The following is an 18,045-nucleotide window of genomic DNA, read 5'->3' as shown; positions in this document are numbered from 1 at the left end:
ATATATATATATATATATATACACACACACACACACACACACACACACAAACAATGGAATACCACTCAGCCATCAAAAAGAATGAAATTTTGCCATTTACAATAACATGGATGGACCTAGAGAGTATTATGCTTAGTGAAATGTCAGAGAAAGACAGATAGTCTGATATCATTTATATGTGGAATCTAAAACACAAAAAAATGAATATAACAAAAAAGAAACAAACTCACAGATAAAGAAAACATACTAGAGGGAAGGGGGGAGGGGCAGATAGAGGTAGGGGATTAAGAGGTACAAACTACTACGTATAAAATAAGCTATAATGATATATTGTACAGCACAGGGAATATAGCTAATAGTTTATACTATAAATGAAGTATAATCCATAAAAATTTCAAATCACTACACTGTATACCTGAGACTAATATAATATTGTAAATCAACTATACCTAAATAAAAAAATAGAGAATCTCAGCAAAGAAATAGAAGACTTAAGAAGAACCAAGTAGAAATTTTAGAACTGCAAAATACAATAACCAAAATAAGAAACTCAATGGAGGGGCTCAACATCAGAATGAAGGGGAAAAAGGAAAGAATCAATGAACTGAAGATAAGACAATATAAATTATCCAATTGGAACAACAGAGAAAATAGACTGAAAAAAAAAATGAAAAGATCCTCGAGGAGCTGTGAGTCTAAAACAAAAAATCTAATATTCATGTTAACAGAATCCCAGAAGGACAGGAGAAAATGGACAGGAATGAAAAAGTACCCAAAGAAATAATAGCTGAAAACCTCCATAATTTGGCAAAAAACAGAAAACTATAGATTCAAGAATTTGAGGGGTTTCCCTGGTGGCACAGTGGTTAAGAATCCGCCTGCCAATGGAGGGGACACGGGTTCGAGCCCTGGTCTGGGAAGATCCCACATGTCGCAGAGCAACTAAGCCCATGCACCACAACTACTGAGCCTGCGCTCTAGAGCCCGCGAGCCACAACTACTTAAGCCCGTGTGCCTAGAGCCCATGCTCCGCAACAAGAGAAGCCACTGCAATGAGAAGCCTGCGCACTGCAACAGAGAGAAGCCCCCGCTCACCACAACTAGAGAAAGCCCATGAGCAGCAAGGAAGACTCAACACAGCCAAAAATTAATTAATTAATTAATTTTTTTTTTAAAAAAAAGGATTTGAGTGAATCCCAAACTGGATAAACTCAAATTCACACCAGGATGCAGCATAGTCTAACTTCTAAACCTTAAAGACAAAGAAAGATCTTGAAAGCAGCAAAAAAAGAAATGATTCACTAACTATAGGAGAAAAACAATTCGAATGACAGTGGATTTTTCAGTAAAATATATGGGGGCCAAAAATAAGTGGCACATTTTTCAAATACTGAAAGAAAGGAATTGTCAACACAGAATGCTATACTGAACAAAAATATCTTTCAGGAATGAAGAGAAAATCAAGACATTCTTAGATGAAGGAAAACTAAGAGAATTTGTCATCAGATAACTTACCCTAAAAAATGGCTGAAGGAAGTTCTCTAAATAGAAAGGAAACAATAAAAGAAAGAACTGTAAAATATCAAGAAAAATGAAAGAACACCGCAAGCAGAAGTATGAGTAAAAACAATAGACTGTCCTCTTCATTATGTTTGACGGTGCAAGCAAAAATAATAACACAGTGTAATGTGATTCTAAATATACGTGGAGTTCTGTTTTTCAGTTCCACATATAAGGAGCTTGGAATTCACCACTCCATCCTAAAAACAAGTAAAAAGCTGAACAGACTGAAAAAATCAATAACCCTTCTTGGGCAAATAAGAGAGTGGACAAGACAGGACAAATCACTGCTCCCAAGAAGGGAGAGACTAACAGGTGAATGCAGGGAGATGTGGCTTTCTGGAGCAGAGACTTGTGAGCAGAAACTGCCATGGGAACCAGTGCTGGGGTTGGAAAGCTGGAATTATAACTGACAAATTGCTGTGCCAACAACTCTGAGTATTAAAAACTCTAGGGGGACTCAGTCATAGAGGGAGTCACACAATATTATGAGATTTACCTCAAGGAGCTCAACCAGGTTCTCACTGTAAATATCAGAGAAAAATCCCCTTGGGCCTCTGGGAGGAGGAGGGGAAAAGGAACCACTCTGAAATATGCCAGAGCACTCTTTTCTTCTTAGCAAGTCTTGCCCTCAAAGGAAACTAGTTAAACAGAGCCTCATCTTCTGGGATATTATCAGGGCCTAACTTACCTGGGGAAGGAAAATACCCAACTCCAGCCCACACTAGCCATCCTGTCCCACCTAAGGGGGGAGAAAAAAACTGAGGAACACTTGTGAAGTTCACAGTCCAGAAGCATGGGCTCACTAAAAGACTAAAACCTAATCATAGGACTATAGAATGCTTCCCTTCCCGTCACAACTGAGGACCACATTACTAAAGGTCTATTTATAGCAGTTTCTTTTACCCAGTACATCATGTCCAGCTATCAAGAAAAAAATTACAATGCATACCAAAAGGCCAAAAACACAATTTGAAGAGACAAAGCAATCATCAGAAGCAGATATGGCAGAGATGTTGTAATTATCAGACTAGAAATTTAACACAACAATGATTAATACAGTAAGGACTCTAATGGATAAAGTAGACAGCATGCAAGAAAAGATGTGCAATAATAATAGCAACAATATATTCAATTACATATGCTTATATATATGTTTTAGGTGTGTGTGTTTTATAATACATATATATGTACATATATAATATATGTTATACATATATGTATATATAATACAAATGCTTGTTTGCTTATATATAAATAAAATGAATGACAGCAATGATACAAGGGACTAGAGAAAGGAATTAGGATTATTTTATTATTATACAGTACTGACACTACCTGTGTAGTGGTATAGTGTTGTTTGAGAGTAGACTTAGATTAGTTGTGAATGCATATTGCAAACTCTAGGTCAACCACTAAAAAAAGTCAAAAAAAAAAAAAAAGAAGTATAACTAATATACTAAGAAAGGAGAAAAAATAAATGAAGGAAGGTAAAGAGACATTTAAAAAGGCAAGGTTTCTTAACTTCAGTAGAACCTAAAACAAAGACACCAGTAGACTGAAAATTTCTGTATATCCTAGAACAACTACTAAATATGTTATACAAAAAAATAGACTGAAAACACTCTAAATATATTAAAATGAAATTATAAAAAATGTTCAAGTATCCATAGGAAGGTAAGGGAAAAAAAGAGAAGCAAAAACCAAAGAGAACAAAAAGAAAGCAAAAAATAAAATGACAAACTAAGTCCTAACATACCAACAATTATATTAAATGTAAATGGTCTAAATACAAGAATTAAAAGACACAAACTGGCAAAATTGATTTAAAATTATAATCCAACTATATGCTGTCTACAAATTCACTTCAAATATAATGACATAGGCAGGCTAAAAATCAAAGGTAAAAAGATATACCATACAAATATTAATATAAGGAAAGCAGTAGTGGCTATATCAATATCAGACAAAGTAGACTTCAGAGAAAAGAAAGTGATCAGAGACAGAGAGGACATTACAGAGAGAAACATTATGTAATAATAAAAGAATCAGTCCACCAAGAAGACATAGCAATCCTAAATGTGTATGCACCAAACAACAGGGCTGCAAAATATATGAAACAAAAACTCAAGGGACTAAAAGGAAAAATAGACATGTCCACAATTATAGTTGGAGATTTCAAACCCTCTCTCTCAACAGTTGATAGAACAAGTAAACAGAAAAATCAGCAAGGATATAGAACTCAATAACACCATCAACCAATGGGATCTAACCAACATTTATAAAATAATCCATCCACTAACAGCAGAATACACATCTTTTCAAGTGTCCACAGAACATATACCAAAATAGACCATATCCTGGGCCATAAATAAACTTTGACAGATTTTTAAAAACTGAAATATTAAGGAAGGTTTTCTTCAACTGCAGCAGAATCAAACTAGAGATCAATAATAAAAAGATAACAGGAAATGTTCTAAATACTTGAATAGTCCATGGAACAAAAAAGAAGTATCAAGGAAAGTGAAAAAATACACTGAATTGAATGAAAATTAAAATATAACATATAAATATTTGTGGGATACAGCTAAAACAGCACTGAAAGAGAAATTTAGAACACCAAATGCATACATTATAAAAGAGGAAAAAAATCTCAAATCAATAATTGAAGCCTTGACTCAAAAACCTAGTAAAAGAAGAGCAAAATAAACCCAAAACAGAAATATAAAAGGAAATAATAAAGGTAAGGCTAGAAACCAATGAAATGGAAAACAGAAAAATAGAGAAAATCAATGAAACAAAGAGCTGGTTCTTTGAACAGATCAATAAAATTTACAAACCTCTTGTAAGACTAATGAAGGAAAAAAGAGATAAGACAAAATCATCCATATCAGGAATGAAATAGGATATCACTATAGACCCTGCAGACATCAAAATTATAATAAGGGACTACTACAACCAACTCTACACATAAAAATTTAACAATGTAGATGAAATGTACCTATTTCTCAAGAAACACAAAGTACCATAACTCACCCAATATGAAATAAGTTGAATCACTCTGTAACTATTAATGACATTTAATTCATAATTTTAAACTCCCCCAAAAGAAATCTTTAAGCCCAGCTGGTTTGACACCAGTTCTACACAATCTCTTTCAAAAAGTATAAGAGAAGGAAGCACTCTCCAATTCATGCTATAAAGTTAGTATTACCTGATACCAAACAGACAAAAACAGTACCAAAAAAAAAAAACCAAAACCAAAGAAAAATAAAAAACCCCAAAACCCTGAAAACTAATATCTCTTATGAATATACTTGCAAAAATCTTTTTTAAAATTTTTACAATGTTAGCAAATAGAATTCAGCAATATATTAAAAGAATTATATGCCATAACCAAGTGAGGTTCATTCCAGAGATGCAAACAAGGCTATTTGAATATTTAAAATTCAATGTAATCTACCATATCAATAAATACAGAAAAAAAAATCACATAATCATATCAATTGATGCATTAAAAATTGACAAAACTTAACACCCATTCATGATAAAAACTCTCAGACAACTACAAATAGAAGAGGATTTCCTCAAATTGTTAAATAGCATCTACAAAAATCCTAGAACTAACATACTTAATTGTGAAAGACTGAATGCTTTCTCCCTAAAATCAGGAACAAGACAAGGATGTCTGCTCTCAGCACTCTTATTCAACATTGTGCTAGAAATTCCAACTATTGCTGAAAAGCAAGAGAAAGGAAGAAAAGGCATATAGATCAGGAAGGAAAAAATAAAACTTCGTCAATAATGTAAGTATTATTGTCAACACAGAAAAACAAAATAAAGTAAACCAAAAAAAAAAAAAAATTCTTAAAATAAGTGAGTTCATTAAGGTTACAAGGTAAACATACAAAACTCAATTGTATTTCAATATACTAGCAATAATCAGGGACAGTAAAATGTTAAATATAGTACCATATACAAATTTCAGAAAAAGTGAAATGCTTTGGTGTAATTCTAACAAAACATACACAGGACTTGTATACTGAAAACTACGAAACTGTAATGAAAGAAAGCAAAGATCTAAATAAATGGAGAGCCATGCTGTGTTCATGGATTGGAAGACTCAACATAGTATAGACATCAATCTCTCAAAATTGATGGTTTAATGCAATTCCTATTAAAATCTCTGCAAGAATTTTCATAAAGACAAGACTATTTTAAAATTTATGGAAAGCCACAGTAAACAGAATAGCTAAGACACTTTAGAAAAAGAGTGAACTGAAAGGAATCAGTCTACTGGATTTCAAAACTTTTTATATAGCTACAGTAATCAAGACTCTGTGGTATTAGTGGAATGATAGACACAAAGATCAATGAAACAAAATTGAAAACCGTAAGTAAATTCACATAAATATACTCCATTGATTTTTTTATAAAGGCACAAAAGCAATTCAATAAAGCAAAAGATAGGCTTTTCAATAAATGGTGCAAGAGTATTTGTACATCCGTAGGTAAAAACAAACCAAAAAACAAACAAAAAACTTGACTTAAGTCTGACACTTGATACAAAAATTGACTCAAAATGTAAAACTTTTAGAAAAAAACATAGGAGAAAATCTTTGGAATCTTAGTCTATGCAAAGCATTCTTAGACTTGACACCACAAGTATGATCCATAAAAATCTAACTGATAAATTAGACTTCATCAAAATTGAGAACTTTTGCTCTGTGAAAGATTCTGTTTAAAAGGATGAAAAGACAAGTTACAGAATGACAGAAAATATTTGCAAACCACATGCCCAAAAAAAGACAAGTATTTTGATTTATAAAGAACTCTCAAAATTCAACAGTAAAAAATTAAAAAGTTAATTCAATTTGAAAGTGGGGAAAAGACATGAACAGACATTTCACCAAAGAGAATGTCAAATAAGCACATTAAAACATATTCAATATCATTAGCTATTAGGGAAATGCAAATTAAAACCGCAATGCAATAAATCACTCCACACCTATCAAAATGGCTAAAATAAAAATTAGTAGCAGCACTAAATGCTGGTGTCAATGCAGAGAAATTGGGTAACTCATACATTGCTGGTGGGAATGTAAAACAATACAGCCACTGAGGGAAACAATATGACAGTTTCTTTAAAAAACTAATTATGCAACTAACAAATGACTTAGCAATTATACTCCTAGGCATTTGTTTATTCCAGGGAAATGAAGTCTAATGTTCACACAAAAACCTTTAAACAAATGTTCATAGCAACTTAATTTATAATAGCCAAAAATTGGAAGTAATCTAGATATCCTTCAAAGAGTGAATCATTAAACTGTGGTGCATCCATACCAGGGAATACTACTCAGCAAAAAAGAAATAAACTGTCGATACACACAACAAACTGAATAAATCCCCAGAGACTAATGGAGTTATATACTATATGATTCCATTTATATAACCTTATTAAAACGAAAAAATTATAGAAATGGACAAGATTAGTGGTTGCCAGGGGTTAAGGAGGTGGAGCCAGGAGGAAAGTGGGTGTGGCTATAAAAGGGCAACACAAGAGATCTTGTGGTGATGGAACTGTTCCATATCTTGACTGTATCAGTGTCAATATCCTGGCTGTAATATTCTACCAAAGTTTTGCAAGATGTTACCATTGGGGCAAACTGATAAAGAATACACAGATTCTTCCTGTATTACTTCTTACTGATGCATGTGAATCTGCAATTATCTCAAGATAAAAAGTTTAAAATATATATACTCAAACCTTCAAATAAATTATGCCATTAAATATGGAAAAATAAAATTTTATTTTATTTTTTAAAATATTTATTTATTTGGCTGTGTTGTTTCTTTGTTGCGGCATGCAGGATCTTCATTGCAGCACATGGGATCTTTCGTTGTGGCGCTCGTTGGGGGATGCGGGCTCTTCACTGCAGCGCACAGCCTTCTCTCTAGTTGTGGCATGCGGGTTTTCTCTTCTTTAGTTGTGGCGCGGGCTCCAGAGCACGTGGTCTCTGTAGTTTGCAGCACACGGGCTCTCTAGTTGAGGCTCGAGAGCTCAGTAGTTGTGGCGTGCAGGCTTAGTTGCCCCACGGCATGTGGGATCTTAGTTCCCCCACCAGGGATCGAACCCGCGTCCCCTGCATTGGAAGGCGGATTCTTTGCCACTGGAACACCAGGGAAGTCCCAAAAACTAAAATTTTAAAAAGCCGTGATACATTGTTTCGTGAACGAAGTGATAGCAAGGTTTCATAATTGCACTTTAACTGTATACTAAACATAATTTCTTTAAAGTGCTATCATTATGGGAATTTTCAATTAGGACTTGGTAATACAGTTTAGCAGGAAGTTTTTTGCACATTTTGTAACATATCACAGGTAGATGACTTAGATTTCCACATTGTACTTTTATGACTAAAATACCAACTAACATACAAAATTCACTAAATTTAAATGGAGAAATATGAGGCTTGTTTGTCTGTTTGAATGCTAGCCAAAAGCTAAAGGAAACTGCTATATTATGAATAGCAGAAACAACTCCATTTCAGAAACTAAGTTTATTTTAGAAATTAATTTCAAGCCTGTTTAAAAACAATTGTCATTCTAATAAAAATTAAAATTCAAACCATTTTGGATGATAAATATTTAAAAGCATTTGGTCTAGAAACTAAACTGGAACAGAGCAAGGAAACTAATGTTAACAAATCCACTGTGGTCCACACTGCTAACCGCTGGAAAAACATCCTCGTTCTGTAACCACCACTACAGTCATAGAAACATGATATTTATTCCTGAGGATCTAATTCTTATTTCATCTATCCTTTGTCTTGTTAAAAGACATCTTTAAAAGCTTTATTTAAAAAAAAAAATCCTGGGCTTCCTTGGTGGCGCAGTGGTTGAGAATCTGCCTGCCAATGCAGGGGACACGGGTTCGAGCCCTGGTCTGGGAAGATCTCACATGCTGCGGAGCAACTGGGCCCGTGAGCCACAATTACTGAGCCTGCGCGTCTGGAGCCTGTGCTCCGCAACAAGAGAGGCCGCGATAGTGAGAGGCACGTGCACCACGATGAAGGGTGGCCCCCACTTGCCACAACTAGAGAAAGCCCTCGCACAGAAACGAAGACCCAACACAGCCATAAATTAATTAATTAATTAATTAATTTTTAAAATTCCTTCCCTTTTTAAAAAATTTTTAAATAAATTAAAAAAAAAAATCCTCACCCAATTCCTGACGCATGAACATGTACAAACATACCTAATCTTCTCTCCTAAATCCAGACTACATGAAATCCAATAGGAAGTCCCATTTCAAGCCCAGTGTCTTCCTTCTCCGCATAATTTACCCATGCGTTTATGTTTGAGATCAACCTCCTCTAATTGCCATTATTGGAAAGAAACTACACTGTTTCCCAAGGTGTATACTAAGCCTGTGCAGGGGGCACCAACAAAGTAGGGAGCATCAACCGACGGGAAAAGTGAAAGGTAGAAATCATCAAAGTTATGTATGAGGGGAAAAGTAGAACTTAATTGAGCTATATGGCTTAGTACCGATCTCCTCAACTTACATTGGGGTTTCATTTCAATAAACCCATCATAAATTAAAAATACCGTAAGTTGGAAATTATTTAATACACCTAACCTTCTGGACATCATAGCTTAGCCTAGCCTACCTTAAATGTGCTCAGAACACTTAAATTAGCCTACAGTTGGGCAAGATCATCTAACACAAAGCCTATTTTATAATAAGTATTGAGTAGCTCATGTAATTTATGGTACTGAATACTGTACTGAAAGTGAAAACTAGGATGGTTGTACAGGGACAGGATGGTTATAAGTGTATGGGTTGTTTACCCTCGGGTCACGTGGCTGACGGGGAGCTGCAGCTCACTGCAGCTGCCCAGCATCACAGGAGTATCAGACCCCATATTGCTAGCCCAGGAAAAGACCAAAATTCAAAATACGGTCTCTACTGAATGCATATCGTTTTTGCACCATCATAAAGTCGAAAAATTATGAGTCGAACCATCATAAGTCAGGGACTGTCTATAGGTGTATTAATTTGCTAACACTGCTGTAACAAAGTACCACAAACTGAGTGGCTTGAACAATAGAAGTTTATCATCACAGTTCTGGAGGTTGATAGTCCAAATTCAAAGTGTCAGCAGGGTTGGTATCTTCTGAGGGCTGTGAGGAAGAATCAGTTCCATGCCTCTCCCCTCGTTTCTGGTGGTTTGCTGGCAATCTTTATCATACCTTGGCTGTAGGAGCATCACCTCAACCACTGCCTTCATCTTCATAAGTTAGTCTCCCTGTGTGAGTGACTGTGTCCAAATATCCCGTTATCCAGTCATTTGGGGTTAAGGCCCACCCTAAAGACCTCATTTTAACTTGATGGCCTCTATAAAAACCCTATCTCCAAATAAGGGTACATCCTGAAACACTGGGGGTTAAGACCTCAATATAGGAATTTTGAGGGAACGAAATTCAACTCATCCCAGCAGTGTTTCATTTTAAATGACTCTGGGAGGGAAAGGGCCACCCAGATCTTCACAGTGACTATCCCTCCCCTCACCACATCTGAATGACTCCCCTTCCAAAGCTCTATTAGGCCATGGCTGTGTGTCCCTTTCTGTTATCATCTCTCATCAGCTTTGCTTGTGTTGAGCTTCTTGTCATTTTTTTCCTTAGTTTGTCCCCATTTCTAACTCTCTATGTTCTAAAACTCAGTTTCTCCCCCAGCAATGCCCTTGGTCTCATGGCCAGCCTTTGCATAAGAAACTGTCTATTGTTTTCACCTCTGGCTCACATGCCTTCAATTACCAAATGAAAATAGGTTGGATCTGCGTGCAAATGAAGTCACAGTCAGCCCCACAAAATGAGAGTGAGTCAGTAGCAATCCTCCTTCACAAGAAAGCTCTCAAGTGAACAGAGGGTCTCCTGACCTCAGGGCATCCCCATACTTCCCACCTACACATAAGATACAAACCAATTTTATAGTAAAAGATTATTGGAGAGAATATTCAAGTACTTTTTATCACGCCTATACTGAAAGTGACTATGAAGTGGTTCTATGTGGGAAAACATTTTAATCTGTAAAAATGTTGCATTTTATCCTGGGATCTAGTAGAAAAATCTTAAGTTTCGATATGCTAAAAAAATCATTAACTGAGAAAACGAATTATCTGATGATTGAATAATCTGAAGTAGTTAATAGGGTAAGAAAGAAAGTGTGCTATAAACTACCTTCTAGTGTTAAGTTAATCCGTAATAGAGGTCCTTTGGATGCAAGATAAAATATTGATACGTCTGGAGAAAAAGATATAGGTTTTATAGATATGATCATTTTATAAGTAAAATAGAACGAAGTACTGAGAACCCTAGTATCCGTGGGTGTTTATATCAACCAGTTCGATACCTTTCATTATATACAAAACTACAGCAACAGAAGTGGTTGGATCCCTCTCATTTCCATAGTGCTTCTCCAATGTGGTACAAGGCAAATTGCAATGTGTCCTTCTTCCACTGGGCACATTTCTGTAGAGTGAATCCAGGCCAAACTATATATCATTAAAGTAGTACCTTAAAGTTGGAATGGATGTTAAAAGCTTCTTTAATCCAACCCCCAGCTCACACATGACCCAAATAATTCATACCTGCCAAAAAAGTCATCTAATGTTTGATTTCCAATCTCTGGTGATGAGGGTCACTATACCTTACCCTAAAACCCCTTCCATTTTTTATACAGTTGTGAAAATATTAATATAATATCTACTTTTTTACTCATTTAACTACTCATTCAGCTGTTTATCACTTCAACAAATATTTATTGAGAACCTATTATGAAACCAACAGGCACTACACAATGTGCTATTATAATCTTTGTGGAGGACTCAGACATTTATGAAGCGCTTTCCACAAACATCAAGCCATTTAATCCTCACAAAAACCCTGTAAATAGACTCTGATTATTAATTTGTTATTTACACTATAGATGAGAAAATTAAAGTTCAGAATTTAAGTCACATCACCAGTGAAAGAACTGAGAATCAAACTCGTAATTCTAGATAGTACTCTTTCAAATGTATAAACTAACACAAAACAAATTCATCACCCCTTCACATAACAATGCTGATATACCTAAAGATATCACAGATTCCTGTTATGTTTTCTCTTCTCCCCAGTAAACACCTCCAGATCCTCCAACATTTCATTATACAATTTGGATTTAAGACCCTGGACATACCCAGAACCAAGCATGATAGCCCAGATGAGACAGGACCTGACCAGAAAAGGGAAAAAACTATTGCCCACTTTGAGACACATTTTAAATATTGTAGTCTATAATCAGATCAGTTTTGGGTAACCAGGGAATACTGTTGATTTACATTGAATTTGCAGCTAATATGTACTATCAGAAACTCATATCTTCCCACTCCTTTCTCTGCCCCCTCTTAATTTTGTCTGTTATATAGTGGAATTCTGAGACCTACTCACAAGACTTTAAAGTATGTCAAACACCTACACTTAGCACAGTTACTGAGGCAGCAACCTCCACAGAGTGGAGGTCAAAAACACAAGGACTATTAGATAAAGTTGTTTAGCTTTTAATTTTATTTCACTTTTATAGGTATGTTTTATTTATTTGTGTTTTTTTCTATTTACTGGGCATACACTTCCAGATTCAAGTATTAATACTACCACTAAATAATAGCAATTCAAACCTATGCAAATACTTCACATAAACTGTTTAATTTAATCTCATTAGGACCCTGTGAAGCAAATGACGATGAAGAAACTTGGGTTCCAAGGAATTAAATGTTTGCCCAAAAGTCACCAAGAACATGCTGGAGCTGGGATTCCAACCCAGCTATATCTGACTTTGACCCAGTAGGCTGTCTCTCTGCCATGACCACCTTTTTGCCCTGAATAACTGAAAGCGTCATTTTTTGTTTGTCTTTCTTAGGACTGTTTAACTGCCAAAATGCTTTTCACATGGTAAACTACAAAATAGTGGGTTGTTTTTTCTTTTCCATTAGGAGTTTTCATCATTCTGACTTTTAGCCTAGTACTAGGCTATTATTATAGGTCCATTTTTTTTAACGCATTCCTGATTATGTGACCTTTTTCTACCTTTTACATTTGTCACTAATCAAACTCATCCTTTTTCCCTAAAACTGTTCATTGAATTTTATCCCTTACCTCATTAAGATACCATCAATGTCTCAAATGAGAAACTTCACAGTCATTACTAATTCTGCTTGCCTTCTAACCCCAACACAGAATTTTTCATCAAGACTATAGCTCTTATTTCCCAAACGTCTCTTAAATCCTTGATGCAGGCCCCAATAGTATTTTTCATGTCATATTGCACTGGGGCCCTAACTGATCCACCTGCTTCTAGTCTTCCTGGCTGCATTCCACCCCACACAATGCACCAGATTTATCTTCCTAACCAAATAGCTAAGTATTTTTCAACTTTTTATAAGCTGACCCCAATCTATATTTCCTGCTGTGTATATCTCTACTCTCTGTCCCCCCATGCCCACATCTATGCTATGTGACCCACCCCTATCAAATAGCCCATGTTCTTTCACAACCTTGCTTTTATGGATGCCATTTCCTCTGTCTGGAATGAGTTTCTTGTCCTGGCAAAGACCCAGCTCCTATCACCTCCAATACACCTCCACATTCCTTCAGATAGAACTCACTGTTCTGACATTTTTGCTAACAGAACTTTTTGTACATAATTCTTATATAAACATTCATGCTTTGTTGCAATCATGTTTTCATTAACTGCCTCTCCTATGTGAATGAGTTCCTCATAAACAACCATCTCGATATTTTTGCTTATCACCTTAGTACAGTGCCAAATATTGTACATAGTAGATGTTTAATAAATATTTGCATGAAAGAATGAAAGTACTTCCTTTGAGATCTGAGCTGACTAGAAATTTTCCTGTAATACATATTGGTCTATTTAGTTACCTCCACATTTCTTCCTAATTGGTATTATTTGTTTTTGTACTGTTAGAATTTCAACTTTGAAATCTCCTGTACTTCTCAGGCTGTCTTCTCTTTTACGGTTTCAAAGACATCTTTGTTCTGAACTTTTGACTCCACAGTAAGTCATGACTGACAGACTTCTGTGCATAAGAATTTAAAAATCCTCAGAAATAGTCGATAACAATTTCCTAACTCTTTGATGAGGATTATGATTGACAACCATATGATAGGTGAGAATCTGCCCCTTTACTGAGACCTTCAGTTCCCCTCAATCATCTGGAATCCCCAAATTCTCTACAAACTCATTTGGTCTGATATCCACATCTCAGTAATGCCAAGTCAGCATTGGCACACAGATAGACAAGAAAATGTTATCTGCCCATTTTGCAAATGGGAAAATTAGACCCAGAATGACCAAGGAGACTATCTGATATAGTTAAGCAAGTAGACCCTATACTAAAAAGAAGGTCTAATAAGGCCTCTGCTCCAAAAACTGGCTCATTTCCTTCCTTACATGCTTGCATATTTCTTTGTGTTTTATTTCCCTAAGGGCTTTATAGAAATTTCTATCATTTGCAATCTGTTCTTCTTAGTTATATGAATCTATTTTCTCTTCAACCAGCATTTTTCTTTCCTTGACTTAAAAAAAGAAAATAAAGAACCAGCTTTACTAAAAACATGTTGCAGCTCTCCTACACTTCAGTAAGTACAGAAGCTAAAATTGACTTACTTTACTGCATGTTCTGTCATTCATCTAATGGTATAATCTTAGAGAATAACCTCTGGTTTGAAAATTGTAAGGGCACATCTTAAGACTGGACAAACTTAAATCTGATGTGAGTACAAGTCATGGAATTTTTTTGGCTTGGTATGTCCTTGGAAATTATCCGGGCTAACCCTTTCTTCACTAAAGGCTGGTGAAAACTGAAGCTCAGAAAGGCCAAGTGACTTTTCTGGTGTCACAGATCAAGATTATAAGCCAGTCCAAGAGCAGAACTCAACATTCCTGACTCCTTTCCCAGTGCCCTTTCTACTTTTGGCTGTTTCAAGTATGGAGACCACACCTTGTTATTACCTTGCCTAGACTCAAAGCTAAACAATGGTAATAGAATGATGGGATATGAAAGTGATTAATCTTTAAGAGAAAAGAAAGCCTTCTGATATGCTTCATACCAGTCATCACTTTGAGTATGGAAAAACACATTGGTTTCTGAACACACTGATGTCTTCAGCTCTATCATCAGAGAGTAGGATTGTTGAGGGTCTACCATATCCTAGTTATTGGGAATAGTGAACACCACGGACCTAGCTGCCTGCCTTATGGAGCAAGCCCAGACGGGAAGATAGATATTATATAAAACATTACAAACAATTAAGTAAAAACTTACAATATGCAAAGAGATGAATCAGCTGCTGTGGGAATATGTTACTGAGAGCCCCAACCTGGTCTGCGTTATCAAGAAGTATGTCCCTGAGGCACTGATGTTGAACCTGAAATCCAGAGGCTATGTAAGGGTTCCAATGGGAGTATTCCATCAGAGGGCATAGAATTAGGAAGATCAAGTGTGCAGAGAATGCTGCACGGTTGTGTTTAGAAAACTGAGAGATGTACCACAGGGCTAAGGCAAATGTAGTGACAGGAGACAGAATTAGAGACAGAAGTGTAACCAGATCATGCAGAGCTGTGTAGATCATGTTAAGGGCTTGGGAATCCATTTAGGCATTTTAAGCAGGGGAAAATGTGACCAGGTATATATTTTAAAAAGATCATTCCAGTATTATTAGGAGAATGGGTTAAAAGGATAGCATGTAGACAGACCAGGTAGGAGGTGAACACCTAGGCCAGGTGAGACATGTACATAGTCTGTACTCTAGACCTCCCAGTTTAATTCAGCAGTACTCTATTCCAATGACATAGCTTGTGTTTCTTCTTTGTCTTTTTTAATGAAAGGCAAACCAGTTAGTCAACACTGCTCTTAATAAACACAATTTTTAAAAAAGATAGCAGCCACCTAACGGATATTTTAAAACAATTATTTTTCTGTATCATTGAAGGAAGATTTTTTTGTTGCATTAGGGTTGTAATTGTAACTGTATTTGGACTAACTGCAAACATTATCATTGTAAAGAGCTTTGATTTAAACCATACATTTTCAGTGCAAATAACATGAGTGAGTAATCAACTCTATCAAAGTAACAGTAAAGTGCCATCCATCGTGTTTATTTTGATTGTGCTCTATGTTAATTTTTTACTTATGGTTTTGGTATAAGTTGGATAGTATAAATGGATGGAATACATAGAATAATGCATTGACTTCATGACAGGATCCAAAAATATTCTGTCAAATCATTTTGATGATTGCTGCAATAACCAGATATCATAAACAACATGTACTTTTGGGAAAATTTACCTGAAGTAATTTTAGGTTTTCAAAAAGAATTGTTTTCTTTAATTGTTTTCTTTAATTGTTTTCTTTAATTGTTTTCTATAATTGTTTTCTATAATTGTTTTCTATAACAATTTCTATAATTGTTAAATAAATTATCTTATTTTCTTAAGGAAACCAATGGACAGTTTTCATCACCTTGTGTGATATAAGACCTAACTATAACATATAAATGAGTGCTACCATTTATTACTCTCTTTTTGACAATCTGAATTATCTTTTGGATATTACTCTGAATGATAAATCAAGTGATTTAAAAGTAGAGCTCAAAATTGGAAAATTGAACTTGTAAAGTGCTTTTATCTTAAGGAGACGATATGTTAATATACCTTGAAGCGTAAGTGCTCTAGCCTTGAGCTAACTTTATGACAACAGGTTCTTCAGTGAGTGATTTTAGACTAATACAATATGCAGGTCTCAGGAATCAGGGTTAAGTATGAATTGTTTTTCATCATGAAAGCCCAACTCAGCATATATGTAAACTGTTTTACTCTGGCAAATAGTATAATACATTCAACCAACTGTCACTGAATAATGATAAGTTTTCTTTGGAGAAAGACAAATAATTTATTTCTAAGAACTATTGTTTTGTATATCGTTATTTTATCTTATTTTATTTCAACTTTTGATTTAAAAGAGAAATGGCTCTTGCTAAGACAATGTGGAATATTCATTTTTCTCCCAAGTTGGCCAGGGGTATACCAATGCTAGAATCTCTGGTTTTGAGGGGAGTAGATTTTGTTTCATTATTCTTTTAGAAAATTGAATAATTTTCCACCATTTATTCCTTTCTGAAATCCCTGGTTTTACTGACCAGTAAAGACAGCAGGTGATGATAATCCCCAGTCGCATCCCCAATATGTAGGACTGAGTGGTAAAGCAAATTCCTGCATGTCTGCTTCACGCTCCTAAAACAAAGGACCCTGAAATTAAAACAAAAAGGGGGCTTTTATATTTAATTGTATCTGTCTCTGCCAGTTCTGTTCCAACATGGACCTGTATGTGCCATTTACTTTTAAATTCCTCACCATTTTCCTAAGTACACAAAACCTGGGGAAACAATAACGAATCTTGCCATATCTGTTTATTTCTTCTAGGTTGGACAAATCGAAGACTTTCTATACCAACTAGAGGATAGTTTCTTAAAAACTAAAAAACAGAGAGCTGCTCGAAGGCAAAAAAGAAAAATGAAGCAGCTTCAAACTGTGCAGCAAAGCTAGTCACTGGGGAGCAGGCGACACCACCGAGACGTTCCAGAGAAAGGGCCAATGGCATCCCGCCAGCCTGACTGTGACAGCCCAGCAACAAAGGCCTAGCGCCAAAAGAATGAGGTGGTGCTCCTCTTGGCAAAGACGGTCTACACTTCGTTAATCTCAACTGGCAGCAATAAATGTTCTCAGCAAGTTTGACCTGACTCTTGCTCGAATTCGTCTTACTTAGTTCAATAGCTTATAAAACAACCATTGCTGCTTCTTTCACCTGTCTTGCTCTTTCAACGTTGACTAAAGTATACCAGGTCTATCCAAGTCCACTTATAGTGTATGTGCATATTCATGTGTATTCATTAAGGATTAGTCACATACCATATACAGATATGGACAATATAAATGCAGATTGTTTAAATTATAAAACGGATAATATACTTTCTCAATCCTTATAGAGATAGCCCTATGTGGTATGGCTGATATCATCAGTTATTTCACTAACATCTGTATTCTTTCCTCTGGATCCCTCATATCCCCTCCCCTTAAATGACTCAACACAAATGTGTATATTTGACAAGATAATGAGTCAAGAGCCATTACTCAAGACCTCAGTTAACACCAACAAGGAGGTTTGAAGATAAGAGTAAGAAGATGGGACCCACATACAGAGTAAAATAAACAAGAAAATGTAAATTTTAAAAATAATGGAAAAAATAAGATCTCAGAGTACATTAATAACATGAAAAGGAAAAAAGGGAATAAAATATTTAGTGCTGAATTTTTCATTATACAGTGAGATCGTAAAGGAATCAATAATTTAGCCT

General features: G+C 35.4%; 1 protein-coding gene across 1 annotated transcript in view; it reads left to right on the top strand.

Moving 5' to 3' along the window:
* The window catches only part of SPATA16 (spermatogenesis associated 16), a 225,806-nt gene extending 208,570 nt beyond the window's left edge, over positions 1-17,236 (top strand). The window contains exon 10 of the mRNA XM_059922009.1: positions 17,114-17,236. Within this exon, the coding sequence (XP_059777992.1) occupies positions 17,114-17,236 (123 nt within the window). The remainder of the gene's footprint in view (positions 1-17,113) is intronic.
* The last annotated feature ends 809 nt before the right edge of the window (positions 17,237-18,045 follow it).

This window comes from Balaenoptera ricei, chromosome 4 (assembly GCF_028023285.1).
Source record: "Balaenoptera ricei isolate mBalRic1 chromosome 4, mBalRic1.hap2, whole genome shotgun sequence".
Taxonomy (NCBI): domain Eukaryota; kingdom Metazoa; phylum Chordata; class Mammalia; order Artiodactyla; family Balaenopteridae; genus Balaenoptera; species Balaenoptera ricei.
Note: the sequence above shows the minus strand (reverse complement) of the source record. Positions and strands in the feature narration are given on the sequence as shown.